The sequence below is a fragment of the Mya arenaria genome, chromosome 9, assembly GCF_026914265.1.
Source record: "Mya arenaria isolate MELC-2E11 chromosome 9, ASM2691426v1".
NCBI lineage: Eukaryota > Metazoa > Mollusca > Bivalvia > Myida > Myidae > Mya > Mya arenaria.
In genome coordinates this window covers 23,087,295-23,111,052 of record NC_069130.1, presented here as the reverse complement: position 1 = coordinate 23,111,052, position 23,758 = coordinate 23,087,295, and the positions used below count along the sequence as shown (strand labels likewise).

Sequence of the window (23,758 nt, the reverse complement as noted above, 5' to 3'; positions counted from 1 at the left end):
AAATTTTTTATTCACAATTTTTTCCTATAAAAACCTTCAGTACATCTTATAGTGTAATCAATATAAATACCCTATATACCGAATAACAATATATTTAGTTATTAGATTATAGTTTAAAACTATAACATAGAATACCAATAAAGCTAAAGAGTTTAAACTTCATCACTTCAAATAAATGGCTTTCATCCAGCTGTTAACCTTTTAGAGTAATATTTCCATTTTTCAAAGTCACGCTTGTTTTGTCTTTTGCCGCGACTTTAAAGCACTGTTTCCACTGCTCCTGTATGACTTATACCAGCGTTAATATTCTTTTTTCAAATTGATAAAATATTCCTAAAATGTCTTCACATACTTTGACTGCCGATTAATTTGGTTCCTATGTAGTGATTTACATAATACTTAACAATTTGATATTATAATTGCGTGTTTATTACCCTAGTCGTTTACCCCTGGGTCCGTATTACAGAAGCATCTTAAGTAATTTCTAACAAATTTTAACTTAAGTATAAAATTTGGAAATGTTATAAACCTGCAAAAAAATGATTCTTTAAAATGAATTTTACATTTTTAAAAACTTCAGTGTCCATAATTTAATTGCAGAATCGACACTATGCATAACACTTTCTACCTGTGTAATTAAACAGTTAAGGAAATTGTTGAATTTAAGGAAAAGGTAAAATCTTACCTTAAGATGCTTTTGTAATATGGCCCCTGTATACATACAATTGATATTTCTACAACGAACGCACGATTGACATAAAACCAATGTTTAACGCACTAGACAGTTATTGGTCCAAAAACATATATATACACATATTATCTATTACATGCAATCCCGAGCATATAATGCTAACGTTTAAGAACCATCCGCCCTGAATAAGCCATGCAAATCACGTGGAAAGCGTTCAACATCTGGGAATTCTGCACGTGCGATTTCCGACATTGTTCGGGCATCCAAAATCAGCAGAAATGCGTGACGACCTTTGTCAAACTCCACAGTGTTAATTGCAGAAATGATTACACCTGTGAAAATCAGAACATAACCTTACAATGTTAGTCTCATTCGAGTAACAAATATACCAAGTAATTTCATACTATCAGAACTGCCAATCATAAATCGTTCCTTAGCTCCTTCGAAGAGCAATGTCCCGATGCATCTCTTCTATAGAACTTAACGATGAATGCAGACTTATATATCGAAATAAACATGCGAAACACAGAGTAAACAAACAATCCAATGAATAACTGTTTTGGCTTTATAGCTTCGGGCAATTTATGGGAATAAAAATGCCTACCATCATCCTCTGTGGTTCTGTCTGGGTTTCCCACAAACACTGGCTCTGAAGGATAACAGCCGTCTTCCTCCCACTTAAGATGTGTTCTTTCCTGGACGTCCGCTTTTACTAGCTGAAATATCATTTTATTTTATCTGTTGTTATTACTTTTCTTTATTTGTGCTCTAGTATTTGCAATTACTTATAAATCTATGAAGGATACACTGTGTTTGAGGCCCCTCTCTCTCTCTCTCTCTCTCTCTCTCTCTCTCTCTCTCTCTCTCCCTCCCTCCCCCTCTCTCCCTCCCTTCCTCCCTCTCTCCCTCTCTCTCCCTATTTCTCTCTCTCTCTCCCTCTCTCCCCTCTCTCTCTCTCCCCTGTCTCTCTCTCTCTCTCTCGGGCCGTTTGACCTGATTCTGAATCAAGTGTTCGAAGCAGCGAATTATATATGTTTACGTTTTAAAACACAACTATATTGATGTTTACTCATTTGGTTAAATACAATAATAAGTTTTAAGCTCATTATAATATCGGAAGATTCTCTCAGGTATAACTGATCTCCATACGCACTTTTCATCGGTGTTAGAACTGAAGGCCTCCAAGAGACTTCTAGTATTCATTTAAGTATATTTGATTTATATCCTTAAAGATGCGCTATTACTCCCAAATAAGATATACCACAATTAATACAATCCTTTATATATATCAGAAAGGATGAGTAAATGTCGAAAACAATTATGATCTCCGGAGAATTAATTGCCGGGGATATTTTTTCTATTGAAATATATAGGCAAAACTATGATCTCCGGAAAAGTGAACTCAGGCTTTTCACAGAAAACAATGGTTCTTATGGCGGATTCCGAGTTTTATTTGAAAGAACTGTGCAGAAAATACGATATTTCTACCTTATGAGACTACAGAAGATCAGTGTCAATCTTTTAGCATTTACCAATCATTTAATATTGTGTTGGTTTTCAGCTATTAAGTACACTGTTACAATATTGTTGTAAGTAATTAATATTTTCCATTAATGCATAATTGAGTTGTTCAAGATTTATCACTCAAAATTTATTTTTGTTATACATGTGTATGTATTGATTTTGAAGAAGCGTGTCACTTTAATGATCGAAAAAGATGAAGTTTAACTTGGGCTTATAGCAACAAAACAGCCAATTCGAAAACTTATTCAAATCTTGCTCATTATGTACGTACCGAAAACAGGTTCTTCTCCGTATTGTTGACACCTAAGCCATATGCATAGTGGTATGGCTTACTATTATATTTCGCATAGTTGATTTGTGGCATTTCAAATCCTGAAATTGAATTTGATACATTAAAACAAAACCAGATGCCATCTATGTAATTTTATCTTCAGAAATTTATTATGTGTAGCTCTTTAAAATGTATGAATATGAAATAAAGATTCAGTTAAATTGTTTCGTGGAAAGCTGTTAACGCGCTATTGTCCTGGGTCATAGGACAATCATTCGTTATCAGAGGTCATGTAAACTCCACGATTTAAAGTACACTTTTTAAAAACTGATCTTTTAAGAGCACGAAAAACAATTAGTAAAACAACATGGGCGTTGGAATTAAGAAGTGAGGCTGATAACGTTAGAATTGTTCATTTTCAGTGATAGTAAATAATTTCTTTTTCAAATATAGTTGTGAACCTGTCCACTTATGCGTACCTTCGTCACAAATGGCCTCGTGCTCACAATGGACAAGGTATTTGGCTACAACTTTGGCACTAGCGTTTGACTTTGGTAGCTTCACTATATTATCTTCCTTTATATTCTAAAAAAAGTTTTCAAACAAATCACGAATAACAATAACTGACAATCAGCTATTTAAAACAAATAGACAATTTAAGCTCATCAAAACTGCGTTTTGGTTGTGTAAACCATGCATATGCTTTACCGTAAATTTTCGGAGAAAAAAGGTAATATGTGCATAAACTGAATACCAAAGATCTTTTTTCTGTCGTTTACACCAGAAACAGAATTGATATTAAATTAATAAATGTTAACTAAAGGGACAAGCCCAGCATTCAAAGATTAACTCTCAGTCTTGTATGAAAGAAGAAAGAAAACTACAAGGACAAGCCCAGTGGCCAGGGAATTAATAATATTTATATAAAATGTAAACTTCAGGGACATGCCCACTAGCCATGGAATTAATAATATTTATATAAAATGTAAACTTCAGGGACATGCCCACTAGCCATGGAATTAATAATATTTATATAAAATGTAAACTTCAGGGACATGCCCAGTAGCCATGGAATTAATAATATTTATATAAAATGTAAACTTCAGGGACATGCCCACTAGCCATGGAATTAATAATATTTATATAAAATGTAAACTTCAGGGACATGCCCACTAGCCATGGAATTAATAATATTTATATAAAATGTAAACTTCAGGGACATGCCCACTAGCCATGGAATTAATAATATTTATATAAAATGTAAACTTCAGGGACATGCCCACTAGCCATGGAATTAATAATATTTATATAAAATGTAAACTTCAGGGACATGCCCACTAGCCATGGAATTAATAATATTTATATAAAATGTAAACTTAAGGGACATGCCCACTAGCCATGGAATTAATAATATTTATATAAAATGTAAACTTCAGGGACATGCCCAGTAGCCATGGAATTAATAATATTTATATAAAATGTAAACTTCAGGGACATGCCCAGTGGCCAGGGAATTAATAATATTTATATAAAATGTAAACTTCAGGGACATGCCCACTAGCCATGGAATTAATAATATTTATATAAAATGTAAACTTCAGGGACATGCCCACTAGCCATGGAATTAATAATATTTATATAAAATGTAAACTTAAGGGACATGCCCACTAGCCATGGAATTAATAATATTTATATAAAATGTAAACTTCAGGGACATGCCCACTAGCCATGGAATTAATAATATTTATATAAAATGTAAACTTAAGGGACATGCCCAGTAGCCATGGAATTAATAATATTTATATAAAATGTAAACTTAAGGGACATGCCCAGTAGCCATGGAATTAATAATATTTATATAAAATGTAAACTTAAGGGACATGCCCACTAGCCATGGAATTAATAATATTTATATAAAATGTAAACTTCAGGGACATGCCCAGTAGCCATGGAATTAATAATATTTATATAAAATGTAAACTTAAGGGACATGCCCAGTGGCCATGGAATTAATAATATTTATATAAAATGTAAACTTCAGGGACATGCCCACTAGCCATGGAATTAATAATATTTATATAAAATGTAAACTTAAGGGACATGCCCAGTGGCCATGGAATTAATAATATTTATATAAAATGTAAACTTCAGGGACATGCCCAGTGGCCATGGAATTAATAATATCTATATAAAATGTAAACTTCAGGGACATGCCCACTAGCCATGGAATTAATAATATTTATATAAAATGTAAACTTCAGGGACATGCCCACTAGCCATGGAATTAATAATATTTATATAAAATGTAAACTTCAGGGACATGCCCAGTAGCCATGGAATTAATAATATTTATATAAAATGTAAACTTCAGGGACATGCCCAGTAGCCATGGAATTAATAATATTTATATAAAATGTAAACTTCAGGGACATGCCCAGTAGCCATGGAATTAATAATATTTATATAAATTGTAAACTTCAGGGACATGCCCAGTGGCCAGGGAATTAATAATATTTATATAAAATGTAAACTTCAGGGACATGCCCACTAGCCATGGAATTAATAATATTTATATAAAATGTAAACTTCAGGGACATGCCCAGTGGCCAGGGAATTAATAATATTTATATAAAATGTAAACTTCAGGGACATGCCCACTAGCCATGGAATTAATAATATTTATATAAAATGTAAACTTAAGGGACAAGCCCAGTGGCCATGGAATTAATAATATTTATATAAAATGTAAACTTCAGGGACATGCCCACTAGCCATGGAATTAATAATATTTATATAAAATGTAAACTTAAGGGACATGCCCACTAGCCATGAAATTAATAATATTTATATAAAATGTAAACTTCAGGGACATGCCCACTAGCCATGGAATTAATAATATTTATATAAAATGTAAACTTAAGGGACATGCCCAGTAGCCATGGAATTAATAATATTTATATAAAATGTAAACTTAAGGGACATGCCCAGTAGCCATGGAATTAATAATATTTATATAAAATGTAAACTTAAGGGACATGCCCACTAGCCATGGAATTAATAATATTTATATAAAATGTAAACTTCAGGGACATGCCCAGTAGCCATGGAATTAATAATATTTATATAAAATGTAAACTTAAGGGACATGCCCAGTGGCCATGGAATTAATAATATTTATATAAAATGTAAACTTCAGGGACATGCCCACTAGCCATGGAATTAATAATATTTATATAAAATGTAAACTTAAGGGACATGCCCAGTGGCCATGGAATTAATAATATTTATATAAAATGTAAACTTCAGGGACATGCCCAGTGGCCATGGAATTAATAATATCTATATAAAATGTAAACTTCAGGGACATGCCCACTAGCCATGGAATTAATAATATTTATATAAAATGTAAACTTCAGGGACATGCCCACTAGCCATGGAATTAATAATATTTATATAAAATGTAAACTTCAGGGACATGCCCAGTAGCCATGGAATTAATAATATTTATATAAAATGTAAACTTCAGGGACATGCCCAGTAGCCATGGAATTAATAATATTTATATAAAATGTAAACTTCAGGGACATGCCCAGTAGCCATGGAATTAATAATATTTATATAAAATGTAAACTTCAGGGACATGCCCAGTGGCCAGGGAATTAATAATATTTATATAAAATGTAAACTTCAGGGACATGCCCAGTAGCCATGGAATTAATAATATTTATATAAAATGTAAACTTCAGGGACATGCCCAGTGGCCAGGGAATTAATAATATTTATATAAAATGTAAACTTCAGGGACATGCCCAGTAGCCATGGAATTAATAATATTTATATAAAATGTAAACTTAAGGGACAAGCCCAGTGGCCAGGGAATTAATAATATTTATATAAAATGTAAACTTCAGGGACATGCCCAGTAGCCATGGAATTAATAATATTTATATAAAATGTAAACTTCAGGGACATGCCCACTAGCCATGGAATTAATAATATTTATATAAAATGTAAACTTCAGGGACATGCCCACTAGCCATGGAATTAATAATATTTATATAAAATGTAAACTTCAGGGACATGCCCAGTGGCCATGGAATTAATAATATTTATATAAAATGTAAACTTCAGGGACATGCCCAGTGGCCAGGGAATTAATAATATTTATATAAAATGTAAACTTCAGGGACATGCCCACTAGCCATGGAATTAATAATATTTATATAAAATGTAAACTTCAGGGACATGCCCAGTAGCCATGGAATTAATAATATTTATATAAAATGTAAACTTCAGGGACATGCCCACTAGCCATGGAATTAATAATATTTATATAAAATGTAAACTTAAGGGACAAGCCCAGTAGCCATGGAATTAATAATATTTATATAAAATGTAAACTTAAGGGACAAGCCCAGTGGCCAGGGAATTAATAATATTTATATAAAATGTAAACTTCAGGGACATGCCCAGTGGCCATGGAATTAATAATATTTATATAAAATGTAAACTTCAGGGACATGCCCACTAGCCATGGAATTAATAATATTTATATAAAATGTAAACTTCAGGGACATGCCCACTAGCCATGGAATTAATAATATTTATATAAAATGTAAACTTCAGGGACATGCCCACTAGCCATGGAATTAATAATATTTATATAAAATGTAAACTTAAGGGACAAGCCCAGTGGCCAGGGAATTAATAATATTTATATAAAATGTAAACTTCAGGGACATGCCCAGTGGCCAGGGAATTAATAATATTTATATAAAATGTAAACTTCAGGGACATGCCCAGTGGCCATGGAATTAATAATATTTATATAAAATGTAAACTTCAGGGACATGCCCAGTAGCCATGGAATTAATAATATTTATATAAAATGTAAACTTAAGGGACAAGCCCAGTAGCCATGGAATTAATAATATTTATATAAAATGTAAACTTAAGGGACAAGCCCAGTGGCCAGGGAATTAATAATATTTATATAAAATGTAAACTTCAGGGACATGCCCAGTAGCCATGGAATTAATAATATTTATATAAAATGTAAACTTCAGGGACATGCCCACTAGCCATGGAATTAATAATATTTATATAAAATGTAAACTTCAGGGACATGCCCACTAGCCATGGAATTAATAATATTTATATAAAATGTAAACTTCAGGGACATGCCCAGTAGCCATGGAATTAATAATATTTATATAAAATGTAAACTTAAGGGACAAGCCCAGTGGCCAGGGAATTAATAATATTTATATAAAATGTAAACTTCAGGGACATGCCCAGTGGCCATGGAATTAATAATATTTATATAAAATGTAAACTTCAGGGACATGCCCACTAGCCATGGAATTAATAATATTTATATAAAATGTAAACTTAAGGGACAAGCCCAGTGGCCATGGAATTAATAATATTTATATAAAATGTAAACTGCAGGGACATGCCCAGTAGCCATAGATTTAGTCATGATATTTATTTAAAGCGGCAACTGCAGGGACATGCCCAGAAGCCTAGATCCTATATAACGGTACATGGATCAATTGCAAACAAGAAACACAGACTGTAGATGCCAAACAATACTTTAGTCAAGGCCCCTTTTAAATGCTTCTTAAAAGACGTTTCTGCTATATGACCAGGTAGGTTCGTATTCAATCTTTACTCACTTCTGCTGAAACATTTAATGGCAAGACGTAACGTCGAGCTTGCGGAGGTTTCATGGCCCGAGCTATGTTTTCACATTGCTCGGAGGTGTAGTTTTTCAAATATACATTTTCTAAAAGCTCTCCATTCGAATATGCTACAAGATCCATCACTAGATGATCTGAAGAGAGAAATACAGTATGACAATTAAGTATCAAATTAGAGTGTTGAATGATAAAATGTAAACAACTGTTACAAGTCCAGTAGTCAATAATGTAAACACGTAAGCAGGTAAGCATGTATTACCCTGTTAAGGCAGAGCATACACTTAGCATGAGACACAAAAAGTCACAAAACATCACAGACTATGAAAAAATACTTCAAGTAATCAACAAAGTACTTCGACTTTTTTTTTAATTGTAAACATATTACACGCTATCAAAAACAAAAGCAAATAAACAAGAAATACGAAAAGATCAATTAATCTTGCTTCAATAGCATTGTTTTAGACTGCCTTGATACAGTCAGTGGAAACATAAACTCAAATAAACAAAAACTACTACACACTTTTTACAGTAAGTGAAAACATAGAGAAAACCCATCGAGAAGTTAAATCGGTTATTGTTTAGTACTTAAACCCAATTTGCCAAAAAATCAATGTTTATTATTTTAAGCAAACTTAAACATAATATTAAATCAATCGTGTTCGAATTTAGTTTCGGCGTTGCCACATATGTAGACAAGGTATATTTCAAAAAAAACCATCGTGCCATCAACTACAATCAAATGTTGACCTTCAGAATAAAAACTGTTATTATACGATGTTTTACAGTTAAATATCTATAAACAAGTTAACTTTAAAAACTCAATTTCACCGTTTTCCTCATATGCGTTTATGTGATGGTACACCATAAAGGCTTCTGCCTCAAAGACGAGTGTTTTCCTCTCGCCAGGCTTCCAGCTGGCAGATAACTCTTCTCCCGTGGCCTTATGTATGACCCGAAACCGAGCCTGTAAACAAATATAGCTCTTACCTTTCGCGTTACGGGAACGTGAAGGCGTGGACTTTTTTTGTGCACTACGTATATTTACGTATAAGTTTATAATGGTATGCACAAAAACACAAGGAGTATCATTTAACATGCAAAATACATTTTGCAAATTACTTTTTAGTTTAGTTTAAACATATTTATTTAACAACGATTGTGAAACAAGTTATTACAACATTATAATTATTAATCACTCTCGTTGGCACGATTTTACGCGAGAGTGTAGTCTTGTGTTGTGGGGAGAAAACCCACTTGTCCGGCTTGGTGACCACAAACCAAACTCACATGCGCCCAAGCCGGGAATCGAACCCGGGTCGCCTAGGTGAGAAGCGAGTGCGCTAACCACTGCGCTAACCGGACAACCAATTACTTTTTAAACGTAACGGCATGTTATGCATGCAATTTTAGCTGCGTGTACTTTCACTCATACACTCTATGTTTCACAAACTCTCATTTCTGAAGTCGTTGATTCGATAATGCAGCGATGGGTTTCTATGAACTCCTAAATCCAGACATATACTGTACAAATGACCTGCAGAATGCCTCTTAAAGAAGCAATTATATCAATAATAAAATCTGAAAACGAGATCTCTTGGAAGCATAAAAAACATCGGAATATTTGTACCGTCTCCACTAAATTAAGAATGTTTACTGACAGCAACGGTTACAATCAGAGCAGCTCAGCTGTTTTCTTTCGAAAACAACCTCCGATAAATATGGAAAGTTTACAATGTCAGAATTATTTACATTTAACTACGCTGAGTTATTCCCATATAGTAGTTAAACCTAACCTGCAACAATACACTTCACTGGGAATCAATTTAGTCGTTCAACGCCTCTTAGCAATGGTTTTAACACTGTTTAATTTTAAAGAATCCACATGAAACAGCGCGCTCGACCAATCCCTATACCTTAACCAGAATTTCTAAGTGAAAGAATAAAGGCCCATAATTTGCGTTATTTTCAATTTTGTGTTAACTAACTTCATAATTTAAGGTGGGTTGGATAGTTTGGAATACATATCTAAAGTATTTAACGCGAACATGTTGTATTTGCTGAGATAATGGCCTAAAGGTGCTTACATGCAAAACCTTAACCAATGTGTGACGCCGACGCCGAGGCCGACGCCGACGCTAGGGTTTTTTTTTTGTTTTTTTTTGGAGAGCGGGGAACAACAAAATGGTATTTTCTTATATCAATAGCTGCAGTTACAGCACCCGAGCACTAATGACAGTATTTCAACTCATTGAACTTGCATGGGGCTAGTACATTCTCGAAGTTGTTACGTTCACCTACTTTTCAAACAAGCAAATTAACTCAGTCATGTCTATGGAAACCTATTGTCCGGCGTCCCAGGTTCGAATATCCGGCCTTGCAATTGCGAGTGGATGGGTTTTCTCCGATTACGCTGGTTTACCTCACACCAGAAGACCACAATTTCATGTAATATTTTCCAACGAGGGTGATTAATATGATATCGTAATATTTTGTTTCTTAATTGCTGCTTGGGAACAAAGACATTCGGGTTGGCGGATCGTATATAAGGTAATCAGCAAAATTCTGGATTGTGAATTTCGTATATTGGTTTTTTCGAATGCAGCGAAGGTTAATGCAATTTTATGTGTATGTTCAGTGAGGTAAGTTAAATGATTGATTATACACAAATGTTCTTCAAAAGAAAATTATCCATTTTTTTTTACCGGTTTTGCTATCAAGATACATGCCGTGGTAAGGAAACCCCTTCATGTGGCCTATTTCAATTTGCTCATTAATTTCTGTATTCGTAAATATGCAAAAACATTAACGATTGATGTTTTCGAAATATGTAATGAGCCTTTAAGATAGTATCACAATAACGTATAGACATACTTTTATATCTGGGGACCATCTGATGACCTTGTCCAAAGGTTGCTGTCGTAATGTAGAGGACAGAACCTTGATGAGATCTATAAGAACGGGTTGCTCAACATAGACGTAGAAATTTTCTGTCATCGCAAAACTGTGTACATAGCTGTAATCAAGTAGCCTTGGGGATTTGATGCATGCAACTGATTCTCCCTTGACAAAGTCCGACTCCTGATCTAAAATGTATGTTCGTAAAATGGTATTTCACACGTTTTGTTTCTAATCAACAAACATTTAAGCCCAGGCCCCAAAATCACGAAAATACTTAAGTCAAATCGCAATCTCAATCTCATTTTTCCACATTACAGTATGACATTTTTAAAAACTTATTAATGTTTTAATATTTTTAAAAGCACATTCTCACATGCATTATGTTGATTAACATGATTGCTCAATATTATAAAAAATAGATATTTCTACAGCAAAAAAATGTACTTGTCTGAGTAAAACTCAAAAATCTTTAATTGGACTCAAGTACAATTTGTGCTCTTAATTTTTCTATAAAACATTGACCAACTTATTTTATCAACATAATGAACGAGAGAATGTCATTTTAAAAAGGGTAAAACATTTACAATTTGGAATCATATGATGCTGTAATTTGATAAAAAGAGTTGAGACTGAGATTGAGATTTGACTTGAGTATTTTTGTGGTATTGGGGCCAGAAAACATTTTATTTCATCTTATTGGATTGTTGTATTCATCACTTGCTCTACATGCGAATACTTATTACAAATGTTACAAGTCGGTTTCACTCTTACTTTTTTATTTATACGTTTTTTCTTCTTTGTCTTGTATACTGTGTTTGATTGCCCGAGTGTCTTCTTCTACAGATTTTCCCAATTTTAAGGCAACGTGGATGCGCCCGTTTTTCCACGGGGTTCTGCCCGTTTCTCTAATGGGGTTTACCAATTGTCTTTGTGTACGGATTTATTCCGTTGATCTACGGGGTTTCGTTATCCAGGGGCTCTTTAAATTTTGTCTACCAGGTGTTTCCCCGCTGGTTTTATGTTTTTCTTATTTGTAAACGGGTAATGCCCCTTTATATGACGGTTGAATCAGTTTTTCTACAGATGTTTGACCCGTTTGTATACCGGGTTCCCCCTTTGTGTACGAGGATAAACCGGTTGTCCGGTTAGCGCAGTGGTTAGCGCACTCGCTTCTCACCTAGGCGACCCGGGTTCGATTCCCGGCTTGGGCGCATGTGAGTTTGGTTTGTGGTCACCAAGCCGGACAAGTGGGTTTTCTCCGGGTTCTCCGGTTTCCCCCACAACACAAGACCACACTCTCGCGTAAAATCGTGCCAACGAGAGTGATTAATATAATGTTGTAATAACTTGTTTCACAATCGTTGTAAAATAAATATGTTTAGAAAGAGGATAAACCGGCCTTTCTTCAATTGCTTGTCTTTCGGGTTTTTAACTTTGTGTCACCAAATCAGATTATGGCAATCATTTTAGATATTGGGATTGACCCTTAGAGATGATGCCATTGGCCATTGAAGTACGCGCGAAATTCGCTATGTGGACTATTCGATGTTCTGGTTAATACTTCGAAACAAAATCGAATGTGTTGGTTTAAGTTTGACAATTTTAGAATTTCGGTTATATCGAATGTTTATTATTTCGAAGTGTTTCCCGATGTCCCAGCGAAATTAAAGTAGCGTGTTATGACTGTACTTTAAAACATGGAATTGAATCGAATCAACTGAATAGTTCTATAAAGCATAACGTAAGTATGTAACATTACCTTGTATGGGTGGAGTTTTCGTTATGCAAGTCTTGACGCCACTTTTTTGAAAGGACACACCGATACTGTACAGTGTACCGTCAGGGCCTATATGAGGATGTGCAGCCATTGTGTTCATTGGCATATAGTCGATTAACTCGACCTGGAAAAAACATATACGCCTGTCAATTTTCCGATTCATATTTTATGGTAGACTGAGATTTTAGATAAACAATAAAACTGTGTCAATCATAACCTTTTTTATTATTAAGAATCAACTATAGTGTTATTAAGATGTTAACACGGTTGTTTTCCAAAATTACTGACGTCGTAATGAATGATTTACAACAAACAAGGATTTTACATTTATCTTTTATGACAATTGATTTATTAGACTCTGTAACGGTTTAGCTTGAAAAGTTTTACACGATATAAAAAAATGACAATTTCCTGCAAATGGGTTTGCCATTAAAACACATCAGAAAATAACTTTTGACTTTATACAACATGTAATGACATGGAAAACATACTCGTTTATACCCTTTTAATGACATCAAGAGTGTTTGGATCAATTCTGTGGACACAAGCGCTTTCGCCGTTTGCATACAGATTGTCACCACAAGGAAAGAAACTAATGAGGTTATTGTCAGACAAAGGGGCGGAATCGACAAAGTAACTCATGAATCTGAAAAAAAGAACACATTCCATAAATTAACTTATTCCAAGAGATATTTAACGGTAAAGGGTCATACTCTAGGTTGTTTGTAATGCATTAATATGCCTAACGCATATGAATATAATGATTGAAAGAAAATAAAACATATTACTAGTGAACAGATAAACGACAAGGGTAAGTTTAGGGATTTCATAGTTTTTAGGAAACATGCATGTACCACTGTACAATAAATTTACATGCAATCCCTTAACAAAAATATCTTAGTCGAATAATGAACGGCAATAGCTTGCTTAACAAATTTGAAATATTTAAAGTTGAAACTTTTGAAAATCAAACGCATGAGCTCACAAAATGTTAACATAAGGCATTCTTCTTCAGTGATATATAAGTACATCCCATGTACCATGATTGAACGTCAATAAAAATAGTGTGCGTTTTTCTATGCGTGCGCTATAGTATTTGCGTAAATACATAAGTATAATCTTTTTTTATCTGGAACATATTTTATTACAAATCAATGCCATTTCTAACCTTTGAAAGACATTTTTGCATGGATCCGGCACGGCTGACGTTCCAAGACCAGCCACGACAATTCTGTTGGCGGCTATGTTCGCCTTGTAAGCGTCACTCTGTAGATAACGACATTGGTAGGTCACTTCACCATCTTCTGTATTACCGAGAACGAAACACAATTTACAAATGACACGGAACCTACATGAATAACCTCCACTTCCGTGATTATAACCAGTCCAAAGGCCAAGTCTTGACTCTGACACAGGAAAGGACTTTTATTAATTTACAAAGCATAACATTTATTCCATTCCATTAAAAATGGGAATACAATCTAATTGCACAATTTGAAATAGTTGTAAAAATCAGCCAATTTCTTCAACAGAGGTTAACTAGGAATAACGAAACAATAAAGTAAAGATATGCAGTTTTGAACTCAGACTGGAGACTGTTTGTTATACTGATGGGCACCATGGTAACTATATTCACTTACGTCTTGAGCCTGAGTTTTATTCTAAAAATCAGTAGGGCGATTTTTTTAAATGTTACAAAGAACCTTTAATATGGTCAAGTTTGAAAACAAAAGATCTTTAACTTTTTGCATGATATTTAAATATTAATCTTAAACATATGCAGTATCTTTTTTTTATCATTATTGCTATTTAAAAAGCAGATTACAATGAAATTAAAGTTTGCAGTTTTTAGCCGCGACTCATTTATGAATATGAACCCAGAAGCTAATACATGAGCGAATACCCTGTTAACATTGACACTAAAAGCAAAGACAAACTTAAAGTATAACAATTAAATATGGAATTTCCTCCTTGGAACAGTTTTACCGAGGGAGTGTGTGTGTGTGTTTGTTGGGGTGTTCATATAAATTCGCGTTTTAATGGTTCATGATAATTGTCTTATAAAGTCACACAACTCTTTCAATTGGGAATATTACACAAATAATACCAAAACAAAAATTGTGTGCTCGTTTTGATGATCGATCAGAGATTTACTATTTGTCAAACAATTTCGGCCGATGTTATCTTAAGGGTCGGCAGCGATGCAAAAGTCGATTGAGCGACCAAAATTTAAATGTTTAAAAAATCACCTTCTATTAAGTTTTGAGGTTCAATGTTTAACAAACATGACTCATATATCCGATGCAACTTGAAAAACCGTAATTAGGAGTTGAGCATTTTTAACGAAAGAATATTTTATCAGATTTCCAATCAAAAAGCATTTACGTTTTCCCGGAAAGGTCTTAAAACAAAAAGAATATGTGAGTCAAATTTATCGGAACTGCGCAATCAACAATGTCTTGTGGCTTTGTGTTGATTGCACTATTTAAAAAAAAGATATATGCATTTTTGTACCCCGGAAATGAATTTCATCCACGAAATTTCATTATTTTTATGAATAACTTTCTTATTTGATAAGATATCATCAAGATCTCTCAAGACATTGTTGAATAGGTAGTCTGGGGGCATTTTGACAAAAAAACGAAGTACTAATGTCGACATACCTTTCCGTAATCATGTGAAAGCTTTTTGATCCAAAATATGTTAAAATTCTTTTTGTAAAATTTATTCATAAATTACCCAAAACATGTCGCCAAAAATAAATGTTTCACTCCCAAAAAACGATCCTTCCGCAAAGCTAAATAAAACATGTATTTTTTAAACGTTTTAGTTTTTACCTTCCCCACCCACTTTTGCATCGCTGCCGGCCCTTTATCATAAGCGATCACGCAACCAAATGGATATATAAGTTGTCATCTTTTAAGAAACAATGCAATGAATAATGAAGAAACAACTGTTGTTGCAAATACATTAGCTTTGATGAACTATGATATCAAAGAAAGAAGGCGTTTCCAATCATATGAAAAAAAACGCTGCCCAATGATAACCAAAACTACCCCTCTCCCTCTTGCTTTTTCACTTGTCATTTTCCACAAATTATTAATGTATGTGTATGAGTGTTTCAAACGGCTTCTGCAGCATTGCAAGCAGAATAAATAAGCTGGTTGTATTTGCTATATAAAAGAGGACGGAACCTGAACACAAGATTAATGCTTTTGCAACGTAGAGTAATCGCAACATTTGCTCAGGGATAGCAAAAAAAAGCCTAAGGTTGATATTAAGAATTTGGTACCTCGAAGGGTCAGTTTACAGAAGCAACTTTGTCAGTTAACAGTGACAATAGGATCAGTTTACCGTTCCAAGAAGGGTCAGTTAACTAGAGCAGTAAGGTCAGTTTAAAATAGCAGTCGGGTCAGATTTAACAGTGACAGTAGGGTCAGTTTAACAGTGACAGTAGGGTCAGTTTACAGTCCCCAGAAGGGTCAGTTTACTATAGCAGTAGGGTCAGTTTTAACAGTGACAATAGGGTCAGTTTATAGAAGCAGTGGGGTCAGTTTTCAGTAACGCCCAAAACGGTAGGGTCAGCTTACACTAACATAAAGTAAGTTTACAAATGTGGAACCTGTGCAGAGTATTTAGCGTATCGACCATTATTGTAAAAATAAAGTAACAGTAGGGTAAATTTACATATGCGGCACCACTGTAGCATGACCAGCGGGTCGAAGAAAAGGTTAGTTAAGAGTAGGAATCGGGTCGGTTTTATCTGGAACCTCTGTAGCATTGCTAGCGGGTCGAAGAGAAAGGTAAGTTAAGAGTAACAATCGGGTCAGTTTACCTATATGGAATCTCTGAAGCATAGCTAGCGGGTCAAACAGATGGTTATACTTGTGTTCACCGACTTCGTACATCCCCGGACCATTCCTGAACAGGCTACCACGTACCCAGCTCGGGATAGAACCTTAAATAAGAGCAAAATGATTGATTTAGTAACGATAAAGCACACAACTCGAGCAAAATTCTAAACAAAGCGCTATATGATTGTGTCATTAAGGCTTACGTATCCAGAAACATGTGATTATGCCATTAAGGCAAAAATATACAGAGCCATGTGATTATGCCATTAAGGCCAGAATATCCAGAGCCATGTGATTTTTTCATTAAGTCTAGAATTTCCAGAGCCATGTGGATGTGTCATTAAGGTCAGAATATCCAGAGTCATGTGAATGTGTCATTAAGACCAAACTATCCAGAGCCATGTGAATGTGTCATTATGACCAAACTATCCAAATCCATGTGATTATGTCATTAAGACCAAACTATCCAGATCCACGTGATTGTGTCATTAAGACCAAACTATGCAGATCCATGTGATTATTCCATTAAGGCCAATATATCCAGATCCGTGTGATTGTGTCATGAAAGCTAAACTATCAAGGACCATATGATTATGTCATTAAAGCTAAAATCTCCAGGACAATGTGATTGTGTCATGAAAGCTAAAATATCCAGGACCATGTGATTATGTCATTAAAGCTAAAATATCCAGGACCATGTGATTATGTCATTAAAGCTTAAATATCCATGACCATGTGATTATGTCATTAAAGCTAAAATCTCCAGGACCATATGATTATGTCATTAAAGCTAAAATATCCAGGACCATGTGATTATGTCATTAAAGATAAAATAACAAGGACCATGTGATTATGTCATTAAAGGTAAAATATCCAGGACAATGTGATTATGTCATTAAAGCTAAATTATCCAGGACCATGTGATTATGTCATTAAAGCTATTTTGTCATTAAAGCTAAAATATCCAGGACTATGTCATTAAAGCTAAAATATCCAGGACCATGTGATTATGCATTAAAGCTAAAATATCCAGGACCATGCGATTATGTCATTAAAGCTAAAATATCCAGGACCATGTGATTATGTCATTAAAGCTAAAATATCCAGGACCATGCGATTATGTCATTAAAGCTAAAATTATCAGGACCATGCGATTATGTCATTAAAGATAAAATAACAAGGACCATATGATTATGTCATTAAAGCTAAAATATCCAGGACCATGTGATTATGTCATTAAAGCTAAAATATCCAGGACCATATTATTATGTCATTAACGCAAAAATATCCAGGACCATATGATTATGTCATTAAGGCTACATTATCCTTTTATTATAGGCCAACATATCTAGAGGAATGTAATTGTGTCATTAAGGCTAGAGTATGCAAATTGGTTAAGTGACAAAAACATTAATTTAAAAAACACACAGCTTCATTAACATATCAAGATTAAATTATGCTGCTGTCACATACAAAACATTATAGTTAATGATTAACTATTGAAACTTAAATTTAATTTACTATTGTTATACATCCATATTTACTTGGTTTTCGCAAATATTTGTGGGCAATATCAATCGAGAATTTACCCTATTTACTGAAGCTCCATATCACGTCGAGCAGGTTTGATGGTAAAAACAAACATTTCTTTCCGTGAGGAGCATTTTGTCGATCTACTTGATTTGGTAAAGTCGTCTATTTTCATAGATGCCCTCTGCGCATGCGTGAAGTAACTGTGATTGCCAGTTAAGGTTGCCGCTATCTATAGGCAGTTGAAGCTTACGTCATGAGCCAGAATTGGAAATAGATGTGTAACAAGCTATCCAATGGTATCAACACCTATATAGTGCACAATTAATATATGGCTGTCACATGTTAAAATAAAACTCTCATTGACGTTTCTTCTTTTCATATGCTTTTTTATAATTAACAACCAATGAAAAAAAAAAGAAACAAAATGTGCAATCTTTTGTTGATCATTATCAATAAAAAACTTAACGAGGTCATCCCAGTAAAGTTCTGTACTATACACACATACCACTGGCACCGGATTTTCAAACTCAATCATTTTTTTAAAAAATCAAAAAAATCTTATAATTCCTTACTAAAAATTATAAAACCGAATATGTAAGAAAAAAAAATATATATATATATATATATATATTTTAAATATGCACTTTGTACTGTATAGTATAATATACAGTACAAAGTGTATATTTAAAAAAAAATATTTTTCAATATTTTTTCACATATTCGGTATTATTCGCCAAATTACCACGTTACTACACTAAGCGAGTAGCTAGTGGGTTAACAAGCGGCCGAGCTGCGCTCGCTCATTTTTTTATAGATCGCCAAAATGACCTCTTACATATGCATAGAGAAAATAACTTATATGGAAATCGATTGCCGCTGATCACGAAAACAAGGCTCGCTGCATTAAGTTCGTTCATGCAGTATTGGCTTAAATATAACAGACAGAAACTAGAAAACATCGTTTATTCTGCTACACAGGTATACAAAATATATAGTGTGACTGATATACATGTACAACGAAATCGTCAACATCGAACTATATTAAACTTACCTTTTATTGTTCCTTTGACCGGAGATATATATTCCGTGTTAACTGTCTGATAAAGTTTGTACATGTTGGTTTATTATTCTGCTTCGCTATCTACAGCTTTAAATCCTCTAACATCAAATTATCGATTTGTATTCCATAGTCCATACACAATATCCCTTTTTTTAATGTTAGATAGAGCTACTCATTAACTTTCCTATATATAGCATTTTGTCCTTGATCGTAATGAGTTTATGTTTCACTTCAGTACATTTCGGCATGTTCTTTTGATCTATACTAAAACATTGATTGCTGAATCGTGCGTATTCACGGGGTTCTAGCTCTGTAATACGATAACAAGTTTAATGTCACGTTAGCGTGTATATAGTGTCTGAATTAAAGGTCGGCAGCGATGCAAAAGTAGATTGAGGGACCAAAATTTTAAATATTTAAAAAAATCAACTTCTATTAAGTTTTGAGGTACAATATTTAACAAGCATGACTCATATTTCCGTTACATGAAAAGCTGTAATTAGGAGTTGAGCATATTTTATGAAAGAATATTTTATCAGATTTCCAATCAAAAAGCATTTACGTTTTCCCGGAAATGTGTTAATACAAAACGAATATGTTTATTAGTCAAATTTATCGGAACTGCCCAATCAACAATGTCTTGTGCCTTTGTGTTGATTGCAGCTATTTTAAAATAGATATATGCATTCAGTAACCCCCAAATGAATATCATCCACGAAATTTTATTATTTTTCTGAATAACTTTCTTCGAGATCTCTGAAGACATTGTTGAATAGGTCGTCTGACATAAAAACCAAGTACTAATGTCGACTGACCTTTCCGTAATAATGTGAATGCTTATTGATCCAAAATGTGTTAAAGTCTTTTTTTTGTAAAATTTGTTTAACTCCTAACTAACCCAAAACATGTCGCCAAGAATAAATGTTTCACTCCCAAAAAGATCGTTCCTCAAAGCTAAATCAAACATATATTTTTTAACGATTGAGTTTTTGACCTTCCCCACCCACTTGTGCATCGCTGCCGGCCCTTAACTACCGATCATTGTTTATGCAGACCTTCTATATACAGTGTTATGTAAATACCATTTCGCATGAATGTGAAAACTGTTGCACGATTACAAGTCATATCATTATACGACTATACCCCCAACAGAGCTATTGAAACAGTGTCTTCTTACGGTTGTAAGCGGACCGTGCACGAGAATTTCGAGTAATCCCACTAGCCGATACATTGTATTTAGAAAGGCCATGATAATAATCTAATGTTTATCTTACGGAAAAAAGTTATTATTTTCTATTTATAAATCTGTATTTATGTATTTATTAATGCATATAATTCCTCACTAATATATGCAATACACTTATCGTCATATAAGTCAGATACCGTTACTCGTGGTTTCTTCAAAAGTGTCCTCTTACCGTCGTAAAAAACCCTTTCGCAAGAAAAAACTCGTACTGAATATATTACATAAAGCGTCATCCGAAATGAAGATAAACAAATTAGCCTAGTCATTGGCGCCTGTCAGATAACTCCCGAGACCAAACAAAATGGTTTGGTTAGGGTTATATCCCTTTCCGAAACAGGTAGGGTAAGCATTTTTTTTTATATTTTTTATTAAGCTTTATTTCAGAGCGATATTGTCATCAATGGGGAATGGTGTAAACGTTTTGTTCTGTATAAAACTTTAAAGATTTTAAATTACATATTAAAACACACACTTACACTTTATATATATGTATTATTTTTTCTCAGCTGACTATAAAAACGGTATAGTTGGCCTTATTACATCACTATCTCGCCTAAATGTCAAAACTCTTTAATATCAATAAAGCGTCCTCCGAAATGAAGGTCGACAAATAAGCCTGATCCTGACCTGGTCATACAAGTTGATGACACCTAGTTATCAGTATTTGTGAGTTTCTGCCAAATGACCACTTTATGACCTCCGTCGATAATTGCAAATTTTATTCATTATCATTGTTTGAAATTTTATTTAGCTCAACGTGATGGCAGTATTGTTAAATGGTTCGTCAATTTGCTACTTGTGCAGCGAAGGTGGTGGTGGTGGTTGTGGTGGTAGTGGTGGGGTGGTAGTGGTAGTGGTAGTAGTCGTTGTGGTAGTGGTTGTGGTAGTAGTAGTAGCAGCAGCAGCAGCAGCAGCAGCAGCAGTAGCAGAACACCCAGTGGCAGATGGGCACTAGGCTGTGGAAGTCTATGTTAAGCAGTACAGCTGTATCTTCACAACGTTTAACTTGCCTTAAGACAAACTGGAAGACGGTGAAACCCGGAAGCCCTGCCACTTCTCTTGAATGTTTGATTTCATAATGTGGGTTTGAACCATTATGTTTTTAACTTTTATTTGATATTTTAGTTGTAAAGCAATAAGGAATAAATTGTTAACAAGTTTCTTATAATTGTATATACCAAGTATATTGTAAAAGTACGTGGACAGCCGGTACAATATTGACGGTATGACTGACCTTATGAAAATGTTTTTTAATTAATATAAACATGTTAAAGATAGTACATATACTTCATAGTGATATTGACACACGTTGGTCGTGCCAGTTAGGCATTAAATTTTGGAATGCTAAACGTAAGTTTGTTGAGCCAGCCTAACTTTCAATGTCGTTATGACAGTCAGTCCAACATCCATTATTTGAATGTCAATGTTACTGGGCGATCCATCAAACCATCCGTTGTCTGAATGTCTAAAGTTGTCTGATATGCTAGCTCGACATTCATTTTCTATATGTCAAGTGTCTATTGCCAATCCATACAGTGAAGACGAAATTAGTTTGGACTAAATCCCGGTTGCTATGAAAACATGAGCAAGGTAATTGTCAAAAATATTTAAGTAAATGATGCACAAAGGACAATCCTTTTAAAGAAAGAATTTGGAAGTTATGCACCAGTCAACTGTAATCCCCCCCCCCCAGGTCGGAGGTATACCGGGGATAGCCGGGGAAATTGGCCGTGTTTTTACCTTCCAGGTTTCTCCGCAATGCCGGGTGAATGCGCTGATTTTGTCTTCGCGCCAGAAATAGCGGGGAATGGGCCTTACCTAAGGTCCCTGATGTGCGGGGGAATTTGGCGAGGATTTTACCAGCAGTTCGTCCCAGCAGGGCGGGGATTTTACCCGGGCTTGGCTGGACCGAAAGTCAAAGTCCCCGCTATTCCCGGGACCTTAATCGGGCATGGTTACAATTGACTGTTGCATTATTAAAACACATTAAATCTTCATAAGGTATTCTATATCAATAACTATTTCATTGCAAATAGCTATGTCCGTTTGCAAGTATAATACGAGTTCGGGTGACTAGGGTTACTTGAGACGTAAAGTAATTCCATTGAGCGCTCCCTTGATAATTATCGGAATACTGACTCAGGATTGTCGGGTTACTGCAGACAAAGGGTAAGTCCGTAGTGCGTTTGCTTGGTGAGTATCAAGACACTAACTCTAATTACTCGAGTTACTAGAGATGTAAGGTAAGTACATTGCGCATGCGCCTTATGATTATCGGCTACACACTTTGGTAACACGGGTTACTAGGAACGCAGAGTAATTTCATAGTGCATGCGCTAAATAACTTATCTACCCCATTACACAATACCCACTTTATCTTAACCACAGTTATGTTTACTAAATGATTCATATACTAGTATACACTAACTTGACTTTTAACTTTAAAACAGCCCCAATTGAAAAGCAAGCAAATGACTGCTGTAAAACAATCAAAGACACGAAATCTACTCACAAGAAAACATAACGTTGACCAATTCGGCGTCTGCCATTATTGAGTAGCAAAAAAAACTGCATTACTCTTTGTTCTCGAGGTAAATTGGAAACAACCATTCAATTTACAGGCTTAAATCTCCAATATTGACATTGGAAACTATCAATGTTTTCAAAACAATGTCAAATTATGTTAAGTTCTATGCAAAAATAGCACATGTTTCTTCTCTTAATTCAACGTGCATAAACTAATGATACACAACAACAACCACTCTTTTTCTGTATTAACATTTGGATGGTGGGAAGATCACTGTGGTCTTGAGGAATTTCATCGATCGAAGCTTTTTTAATATGATGGATAGGCTTGCTTAAACGGTCCAGGATAAAATGTCTTAATTTAAACATTTAATACTTGAATGTGGTTAACATTATGTAAAGAAGCAACTCTTTATTGTCTTTTAAATATTCATTCACACTGTGCACAGGTATTTGGAAAACAAACCGCAGATCAGTGTAACACTAGCAGCCTGTTTTTACCTTGTTTGTTTTACTTTAAACACAGTAAAAATCACATACCCTGAGTTTGATGGTTGAATAGTACTTCAGTCTAAAATGGCATTGTTGTTTTCACAATTAAACTACAGAAATGCATCGAAATAAATACATTTTGTTTTTCAAAACATTTTGACAGATTGCGCGAGGTTGCGTCCCC

General features: G+C 34.4%; 1 protein-coding gene across 2 annotated transcripts; it reads right to left on the bottom strand.

Moving 5' to 3' along the window:
• Window positions 1-10: 10 nt before the first annotated feature.
• Window positions 11-23,758, bottom strand: LOC128203172 (beta,beta-carotene 15,15'-dioxygenase-like). Of its 2 annotated transcripts, none has more exons than XM_052904467.1 (12): window positions 23,623-23,758; window positions 16,699-16,821; window positions 14,032-14,167; window positions 13,365-13,509; window positions 12,846-12,987; window positions 11,060-11,271; window positions 9,017-9,152; window positions 8,165-8,322; window positions 2,966-3,071; window positions 2,487-2,587; window positions 1,296-1,407; window positions 11-1,023 (listed from the first exon to the last, which is right to left on the bottom strand). In XM_052904467.1, exons 2-12 carry the CDS (start codon window positions 16,769-16,771, stop codon window positions 857-859), a joined length of 1,488 nt encoding a protein of 495 aa, XP_052760427.1. In that variant the 5' UTR covers window positions 16,772-16,821; window positions 23,623-23,758; the 3' UTR covers window positions 11-856. The 2 variants fall into 2 exon arrangements, with proteins under 2 accessions (XP_052760427.1, XP_052760426.1); XM_052904466.1 differs by lacking the exon at window positions 23,623-23,758 and adding an exon at window positions 19,302-19,534.

Coding starts and splice junctions, on each gene's coding strand:
- LOC128203172 (XM_052904466.1), bottom strand. CDS start 19,365: ATGTACAAACTTTATCAGACAGTTAACACGGAATATATATCTCCGGTC. Junction 14,168..16,698: donor GCTTCAGAGATTCCATATAG/GTAAACTGACCC, acceptor TCGGTAATACAG/AAGATGGTGAAGTGACCTAC. Junction 2,588..2,965: donor CGAGGCCATTTGTGACGAAG/GTACGCATAAGT, acceptor ATTCAATTTCAG/GATTTGAAATGCCACAAATC.